The 9,343-nt window shown below is 48.1% G+C and overlaps 1 protein-coding gene across 3 annotated transcripts; it reads right to left on the bottom strand.

The window, feature by feature from the left end:
- Nucleotides 1-857: 857 nt before the first annotated feature.
- PRR15 (proline rich 15) lies at nt 858-3,843 on the bottom strand. Of its 3 annotated transcripts, none has more exons than XM_049893769.1 (2): nt 3,483-3,843; nt 858-1,556 (listed from the first exon to the last, which is right to left on the bottom strand). In XM_049893769.1, the coding sequence occupies exon 2, from the start codon at nt 1,408-1,410 to the stop codon at nt 1,057-1,059; it is 354 nt and encodes a 117-aa protein (XP_049749726.1). In that variant the 5' UTR covers nt 1,411-1,556; nt 3,483-3,843; the 3' UTR covers nt 858-1,056. The 3 variants fall into 3 exon arrangements, with proteins under 3 accessions (XP_049749726.1, XP_049749727.1, XP_049749725.1); XM_049893770.1 differs by having other exon boundaries at nt 858-1,561; nt 3,313-3,571; XM_049893768.1 differs by lacking the exon at nt 3,483-3,843 and adding an exon at nt 2,241-2,458.
- Nucleotides 3,844-9,343: the final 5,500 nt, after the last annotated feature.

The following is a 9,343-nucleotide window of genomic DNA, read 5'->3' as shown; positions in this document are numbered from 1 at the left end:
TTTGGAAGAAAGGCTGGGAAAAAAGGAGGCTTCCCACGAACTCAAAGTATTTAGTCCATCTGTTTGAATAAGTACTTTCAAACAATTGTTTGTCATTAAGGTTAACCATAGATACAGAAAAGAATGCATTCTAGCATTGTGGTCTACTTTACTCTGTGAAAATGCACTGAAGTAAAGGGTAAAAGGAGAACTGAGGAATAATGAATTGCTACCTCTCCCCCACTTCCTTGAATTTGGTTAGTAAATTGAGAAATCTGGTTGACTGGTTCTAGTCTGGGTGTTGCTGGTTTCTGGAAATGTTCTCCCTGCGGCTTTCCAAAAGCAGCTGTTATATGTATTATGCTGTGTGGACAATGATCAACTCTGTCACTTCCAACTTTGCATGCCTGCTTTGAAGTGTGATGGGTTTCAGTCTTGCAGTGAAAACACACACACACACACACACACAAAAGTCATCTTAAGTCTTACCAGTGCAATAATTTTAATAGTCCACACTAAACAGGCGGTACAGTTTTGTAGTTCAACACCAAGTGCTACCCTGCCTTAAAATATTCCCATTTAAAATGCTTCCCTCTCTCCCCCATCCCTCCACTTAAGGTGTAATAAGTCTGCAGAAGTACTTCCAAAGTGCATTTCTCAGGCATTAAAAACACCACTGTGACTTGCTTTCCAGTAGGGAGTCCTGAGTCAGACCACACCTTACTCATTTGAGGGGCTGTGTAGTTCAACTACCATCTCGTAAGAGAAGTTCCCTTCTCGCCGCCACAGGTAACATGAGATGGAGATGACATAGCTTTGTGGAAAAGAAAATTATATCAACTTCCTCTGCAGCAGGTGTCTTCTTACCACAAAAAAAACAAAAAAAAAACAAAAAAAAAACCTGATGCATGCTTGAGTCATGAAATGTTGAAAACTATTGACACTTCATTTCCATAAAATCGTGGAGGGCCTGAAATCGGTGGTATGAGACACCAAACTCAAGGGCAGGTCAGAGTTTTCGGGCTTAGAACTGGGGGTTGGGAGGTGGCAGGAGGAGACTGTCCCGGAGCACCCTGCCTACTGCTTCTCTTCATGGGAGTCGAAGGGGACGTCTGCCTCCTCCGAGGGCATGACTCCCTCCGGTAGTAGCGTGACGCGCACCTTCCTCTTCTCCTTGAAGCGACCGGAGCGCGAGACCTTCAAATTGCGGCGGCTGTCTGACTTGTGCTGCTCGTCGGCGTCCCGGGAGAGATTGGGGTGCAGGTTCTCCTCGGAGCTGCTAGTCCAGTCCGGGTTGAGTGGGGCGGGCTCCCCAAGGGCTGGCTGAGCCGGAGGCTGCGCCTCCACCGTGGCTTCCTTGCTTTTCTTCCTGCTGTTCATTAGCGATTTCCACCAGGGGCCCGAGCTGCCCGTGTCGCCGCTGTCGGCCATGGCCGGCCTCGGGAGCGGCCGGGGCGCCGCAGGTGCGGAAGGGCCTCGGCTGCGCGGCGCCGCTTTCCCCGTGGCCTCGTGCGGTTCACTCCTCCCGCCCCCGGGCTCTCCCACGCGGGCTGCGGGGTGGGAGCCGAGGCAGCGTCCTGTGCTGGGGAAGCAAACAAAACTGGTCACCGGGTTCGTGGAAGTCACGTGCCCCTCCCTCTCATTCCGTTCCCTGAGCCCCGCCCGGCACCAGATCGTCCAGGCTCCGAGCGCCGGGAGCGCGGAGCCGCACAGTCCCGTGAGGGCCTCGCCGCGTCCCCGAGGGCTCTAGCGGAGAAATGGCATCCAGGGCGCCACCATCTGGTCGCGAGGCTGCGCCTTCGCATTCCCAGGGGGGGAAGTGCAGTGGTCAGCGCGCGAGGGACACTGGGGAGCAGTCACCTGGACTAACGGGGCTTCAAGAGGGAAAATGTCCTGTTCTGACTCTTCTGCCTGACTGTTCGACAGAAGTCCAAAGGTGACCCACCCAGCCCCAAATGGGCTCCCCTTGGATGGGCATCTAACAGGGCGCTCCAAACCGAACTCGACCAGCTATAGGTGAACGAGTATCCGACCACTGCCAAACATTCCTGCAATTTTCCCCAAAGGTTTTGCCCCATAGATTTCTGCCCCGAGATCCTTTTCAGTGGGACACTTCGGGGAAAGTAAGAGCGAGGATCAAGCTCCTGGTGTTTTTTTGTTTTTAATTCTTAATTTTAACTTATAGCCTGCCCTGTGTCTTCCAGAGAAGCATGTCTAGACCTAACTGCCCTTGGCAAGCGCCATACTACGCAGAGACCAACCTTGCGTATCTATGAAGCCAGACCCCGCCGACGGTCAGACGAGGCTAAACGGCAAATGTACCGTTCCCTTCTATTTTAAGATATGCACCACAAGTCTGTTTGTACTGCGCAACTCTGGAGATTTTTAGTTACAAATTAGAAATTTCTCTTCTTTCAAACTGTTCTTCAAAGGAGAGAGGGAGCAAGCAGTACCCCCAAACCACGCCGCCTTCTATTTGTTTTTCCCCCAAGCTTTTCCAAACCCCCTCCGCGGAGCGAAAAGTCTGCTTATCAGCATTTCAAGTGCTAATCTCAGTAGAGAGACTCCTCGCCGCACTTTCTGTGCCTAGTCTACCGGGAACTAACTCCAAGAAAGCGCAGGATCCATTTGCGCCACGGGTCCATTTCCAAGTTTCCGCTCGGCTCCTTCCCATCCCACGCGCTCCGCGCTCCTGGGACTCGCGGTCGCGCTCCAGAGCGAAACTTCAGCAGCGTTTGTTGTTGGAGGCTCTCCTGGCAGAATCGCCGAGAGAGGAAGTCCCAGCGCCCCTAGGAGGCGGCGCGGCGGCCCTGGCTGCGCCCCGAAAGTGCCGCACCAGCTCCTCCCCAGAATGTCCCGAGGGCACACTCTAGCTGCGACTTGGAAACAATGGAAGAAACAGTAGCCAAAAGTTCTCTCTCTACAAAAGGCACCCATCCCCTCAGGTACAGTGCGCCGTTGGGTTTCCAGCAGGACTTCCAACGGGATAGTTCCAGTTCCAACCCTTGCTGAGAATTTGCATTTCTAACAAGTTCCCTGCTGAGAATTTGCATTATCCACCCCAGATAATACTGAATCAGAGTCTGTTTAACAGGATCCCCCAGGTGATTCTTACATATAACTTCCTGCGAACTTGTTAGAAATGCAAAATTTTTGAATCGAGTTCGAAGCCCTAGTTTCCCAACATCCCGCTCACTCCTACTTCGCAGATCAGAAAAACACCCCCAAGCTATTTTGTTTGGAGGTGCCCTGATGCTGCTTTCTGTCTCTACTGTACACTTCTTTTGGTTCGCCCTGATCAACCGCGTTCGCACGGAAGGGCTTTGTACTCACTGAGCAAGGAAAACATTTGATTCTTTGCAAATTTCCGCCGAACGCAGTCTTGGAGCTGCTCCTCTGGCACCGAGAGGCGGAGGACTGAGAGGAAAGAGGCAGCACCCCAGGGTGACACCCTGGGGCCAGGCTCTGTCTAGGCGGACGCAGAACCATCCCTGGTTGCTCACCTGCTCTGTCTTCACAGGACCCGGCGGGCCCGCGTGGAGCCCGCGGCAGAGACCACGGAGTGGCGCACTCTGGGTACCCCCGGAAGCAGAGACGCGGCGTCACTCGGCGCGGTCTGGGGAGGTCCGGCTTCTGGAAGGTGTGCCAGCCTGCGGGTGCTCCGAGACGAGCGAGGAGTCCCCGCGGCTCGTGCCAAGCCGCGTGCAGCTGTCGGTCTCCCCTGGCGCCGCCAAATTCTGCGCGCTGCGCTGGCGGCCTCAGCTGCAGCTCCTGACTCACAACGCAGTAGGCTCCGGCCAGAGGTGGGATGGGAGGGATACCAGGCTTGCCTACCCAGGTGATGTCCTCTGCAAGCTCTCCCAGTTAATATTCTCGAGCGCGTCCCTCTACCCGGCTAGCGCCGCCCGGAAGGCGCACCGAGATGGGACTCCGGTTGCTCACTTTGGCACATTGAACCTTCCTACGTGTCGGTCCTAGTCGCTGGGAGGGACATCTGCCCACCCTCTGGTTATTCGCTAAGTGATTCAAGAAACCACAACACCGGGGCAGCGAGCGAGCGAGCTAGCAAAGAACCCAGGAGGTGACCACTGCAGCCACAGGTGCAGGTGGGAACTTCATGTTCCCGCCCTCCAGGGGACCAGATTGGCTCAGGTCGCAGAGGTGGCGCCAGCCGTGGGGTGTCTGATTGGAGAAAGGCTGTGATGCGCCGCTCGCCGGACCGACCCCTTCCAGAGGAGAAACGGTGGCGGTGGGGCGGCAAGGAGACCCAGGCTTTAGGCGGGCTCCGCTAGAGATAAACGTCGCCGCCGCTCTACCTCTGTCTTGCCCTCCCACGTGACTTCTCCCTCCCCCCTCTTGTTTCCTACCGTGGCCACTCAACTCTCGGGCTCCCAATGTCGCAACTCACAGGAGCTGTTTCATACGCAGGCAGCATGTGGCAGAGAGTTTCGGTGCCCTGGGTCTGAAACGCCGCATCGTTATTAACAAGGTCGCTGTGTGCCAGCCAAGCGCGTCCTGTGGATTATTAACTCATTTTATTCCTCACAGCGGCTCTAACCCAACACCGAACCCATTGCCTTCGAGTCGATTCCGACTCATCGCCACCCTATAGGACAGAGTAACTGCCCCTATAGAGTTTCCAAGGAGCGCCTGGCGGATTTGAACTGCCAACCCTTTGGTTAGCAGCCGTAACCGCTAGCCACCAGGGTTTACGCAGCAGCTCTAGGAGGTAACTATTCTTATTAGTTTCCTTTGACTGACAGGGAGAGGCTAAATGGTTGCCCAAGGTTGCATGGCCTATAGGAGAAGGAGCCAGGTTTCAACCCAGGAGCTACCGCGATCTTAACCACGTACACCGTTTTGCAACCTGCTAGGCTTGGGCTCTTAACACGGCTGAGAGTGCGAATTTCCTTTTCTCAGTTTTGGAAGTCCAGTGGACGGTCATCCCACGCGGGGAATATAAATAAATGCAGCCCTGTGCTGCTGTAGGAAGTGAACCCATGGATTCCTCAAGGTTCAGGAGGCTTTTGCTCGCTGTTACATATCGTGCTTCGTATTAGTTTGAAGTAAAGGTATTAACATAGGGCAGTTTCAACTAATGAAGGTAAAGGTGTAGCTTGTGTCAACTTCCAGGATGTTCTCTTTTTTTCAAAGTACTGTTAGATCTCCCAAGGAACTATTTTAACGTTTCTTAAGTTCATGTATAAAGGCAGGCGTAACTCCTCCGAGTGACTGACTAGTATGGAGCAACATCTTGTGGCCTAGCTGATTTTGACTTACAGCGACCCTATAGGGCAGAGTAGAACTGCCCCATAGGGTCTCCACGGTGCGGCAGGTGGATTCCAACTGCTGACATTTTGGTTAGCAGCCGAGTGCTTAACCACTGTGCCACCAGGCTCCTTCTGCAGTATAAAAGTGGTAAAAGACATAAAACAAAAAACCCAAACCCATTGCTGTCCAGTCCATTCCAACTCGTAGTGAACCCATAGGACAGAGTAGAACTGCCCCATAGGGCTTCCAAGGAGGGGCTGGTGGATTCGAACTGCTGACCTTTTGATTAGCAGCCGAACTCTTAACCACTATGCCACCAGTGCTCCAAAAGACGTAATGCCTACCCTCAAATAGCTGACAATATAGAATTAGTAGAAAAATTATGAATATTTTAATGCATGGAATAATAAATATGAATATATGATTAACTTCTTAGTTTGTGATTCTTTGAATTTTTATGTGCACCTACTCACTGCCCTGGAGTTGATTCCAACTCACAGTGACCCCACAGGACAGGGTAGAACTGCCCCATAGGGTTTCCAAGGCTGTGCATCTTTATGGAAGCAGACTGCCACATCTTGCTCCCGCAGAGCGGCTGGTGGGGAACCTTTCACTTAGCAGCCGAGTGCTTAACCACTGCACCACCAGGTCTCCTTATGATATGCACAGCAATGTATATTTGAAAGTTTTGCATTTTCATGTATTTTGGGATTAGTTTTAGAGCATAAGTGTTCAATCATAGCATCAGGATTGACAAGGGCCACCAACTTTGAGGGACAAGTCATCACAGTGCCATCAGATAAAGAAATAGGAAAGGCCCTTAGGTGTCATCACCACTGGGAAGTTGTGGGGCTGGGTTGCTGCTACACAGTTCCTTGACCAAACGTGCGAAAGACATTTAGGAAGAGGAAGTTAATATGGCCCAGTGGCTCCTCGTCCAGCGTGATCTAACAAACAGGCCAGAATTTTCTTAATAAATGATTATCTTCTAACTGTTGAAGTAAAGAATTCATTTCCCTACATCCACTCTCCCAAGTTTCTGCTTAACAACATTGAATGTTTCTGTCATGTTTCATTGATTTACTGATACTTATTCCCTTGGAGTCGATCCTGACTCATAGTGACCCTATAGGACAGAGTAGAACTGCCTCATAGGGTTTCCATGGCTGTAATCTTTACAGAAGCAGACTGCCACATCTTTCTTCCATGAAGCCACTAGTGGGTTCAAACCACCAACCTTTCAGTTAGCAGCTGAGAACTCAACAACTGGGCCATCACCCTTACATGCAGTGAAGACATTTAAATAGGGACATGAAGGCTGAGGAGAAATTAGCCAGGCAGAGGGGCCTAGGGTGATGGTGGGGAGTGGGTGAGCATTCCAGACAGAGGGAACAGCATGTGCAAAGCCTTGAGGCATGAAAGGGTTTTGGATTTTTGAGGAGCAAAGAGAAGCCCAGTGTGATTAAGAGCAAGACATGAAGCTAGAAGTGTGGGTGAGGCCAGACCATTCAGGATCTTATAGGCCATGGAAGGGATTTTGAACTTAATCCATTAAAGAGGGTGTGACATGGTAAGATTGCATTTTAAAATATTACTGTAGCTGCATGTGAGGAGTGGATAGTAGAAGGGAAACAGTTGTCAGTGTAGTTTGGGTGGGATATTTTGATGACTTGCCGACAGTGGTGAAAGTGGGGAGGGTGAAGAAGTAGATGGATGCAAAAGAGATTTTGGATGTAGAATCAACAGGGCAATATTTCGTTTAATTCATATAAGAGACTGAGTTTAACTACAGGCTTAAAAGAGAGATTCTTTCACAGTGTTCTTTGCAAGCAGGAGTGCCCACGTGACCCAGTTCTAACCTATGGGGCTGTAAGGAAGATGTTGGAAATGCTTGTTCCTTGGATAAAGGGCAGAGCCTTCTGGGAGAAAAACATCTTTTGCCATACCCCGATTCTTGCATTTAAACACAGTATGAAAATGTGATGTCTGGTGTGGCTGCAGCTGTCTTGCAACAGTGAGGCAATAGGCATAGGAATAACAACCAACATGCTAAGACCAATGGTGTGGGAGTGTGGGAAGTGTCTGGATTCTTGCTGTTACCGGTGAGACCTTGAAAGAACCCTGGAACCACCTACCTTCGGTCTTCTAGTTCAGTGAGATAAACATTCTCAGTGGATTAGATTTTCTGCTGTAGCCCAAAGCAATTCCTATTTTATTTTTATTTTTAATTATATGAGTCGGAATCGGCTTGACGGCAGTGGTTTTTGGTTATTATAATTATAGAAAAAAATAATATTGTTCAAAAAGAAAAAGAGCTGGGGTTACGTTTTTTTCCCCCACCAATCTGAAAAGATCTTCACAGAAGAAGGTGGAGTTAGTGAAATGTTTAAATAATGGGAAAGTTTCTTCAGGCAGAGAATGTGTATATAAAATAAGGCACTTTTATTGAAAAGGCTGAGAGTTATGGAGGTAGGTATGCAGTGTGTGGATGAACAAGCTGGAGTAGGTCCAAAAGATGAGGATCATCACATTATCCGAGACATCATCATAGTAACTAGACTTTTAAAGACAATGAAGCTTTATTTTTCTTCATTTTTTGAATGTAGAATGTTTTTAACCTATAAAAATTTATATATGCATCCCAGGCAAACAGGAGAAACGACAGCAAAACCACGGAGTTAGTTTACTTCTCTCATGTGTTAAATACTGTTGTATTCTGGAACTATTGATTCAGAAATTGTACTGCTTGGTTCTACAAGGAGGACATGATCTGGTCCACAGTCCTTAAAGTTTTGTGTTGGTAAGCTGGACATCATAGAGTGCAGAGGTATTTAAATGTTGAATCTAGTTAAGTAAGATATATTTTTTAAAATGTTACAGTATTTAACTGTAGTACCTATACTTAGACTAGACAATGCTTACATTTCTTATTGATATTTTATTTTTCAAAAATATGTTAATGATTTGGGTAAAGGTGCTTGCTTTCTCTCTTTCTTTCTTTACTGGGGCCTTGGTGGCACAGTGGTTAAGAGCTCTCTTGCTAATCAAAAGGTTTGCAGTTTGAATTCACCAGCCGCTCCTTGGAAACCCTATGGGGCAGTTCTACTCTGTGCTACAGGGTCGCTATGAGTCAGAATTGACTCGACAGCAATGGGTTTTCTTTCTTTAATTAAATTGTTTTCTCAGGTGAACCTTTAAGTGAAATAAATAATCATACTACAAGACAATAGAGAATACATTCCTAGGGTGTAAGAATTGAATACTAGGAATTAAAATAAAAAATTTTGAGGTTAAATCTGGTATTATAATCCCAGCTGTGATCCACGGTGAACTGGGGCTTGGGGCTATACTTCATTGTATGGGAGACTTGGAAATTGATTATCTTTCTTTTAAACATCTATAGTGGGGAAGTGCACAAAGGAAAACAAAGTTAGAATGAGAAAATTTAGGAGATGTAACTAAGCAAAAAGAAGGAAATAAAAAATCACCTATATTCTTTTTGAGGAGTCCTGGTGGTGCAGTGGGTAAGGTGCTCAAAGGCTAACCTATAGGTTGGCAGTTCGAACCCACCAGCTATTCTGGGGGAGAAAGATGCGGCAGTTTGCTTCCCTAAAGATTTATAGCCTTGGAAACCCTATGAGGCAATTTTACTCTGTCCTATGGGATTCCTATGAGTCGGAATTGACTAGACAGCAGTGGGTTTGGTTTTTTGTTTATATTCTCTTCACCCAGAGATAACCATGGTTAATGTTTTGGAGTTTGTCCTTTAATTAATTAATTTTTTGCCCCATTTTTACACGTTTTCTCTTTCATCGTTTTCTTTCCCTTGTTTTACTTTCCTTCCCTTCTTCCTTTCATTCCTTTCTTCTGTGGACTCTCCCACAATTTGTAAGTTAAATATGTATTTCCCACAGCCTTTTCCTTTTTAGTCATCCATGTACTTACGGTTTAATATTCCTTTCCTCCTTTATGTATATTCACATCAGTGTTGTAGGATTTGGTTTATAAACTTAGGGACTAGGCACTGTGCCTGTCCCTGCAGTTGGAATCCACTTTTGTGGCATCTTATCTGTTCTCTGTCAGGTTAACATGA

This window comes from Elephas maximus, chromosome 8, assembly GCF_024166365.1.
Source record: "Elephas maximus indicus isolate mEleMax1 chromosome 8, mEleMax1 primary haplotype, whole genome shotgun sequence".
Taxonomy (NCBI): domain Eukaryota; kingdom Metazoa; phylum Chordata; class Mammalia; order Proboscidea; family Elephantidae; genus Elephas; species Elephas maximus.
The sequence above is the reverse complement of the archived record's forward strand: the minus strand, read 5'-3'. Positions and strand labels throughout refer to the sequence as shown.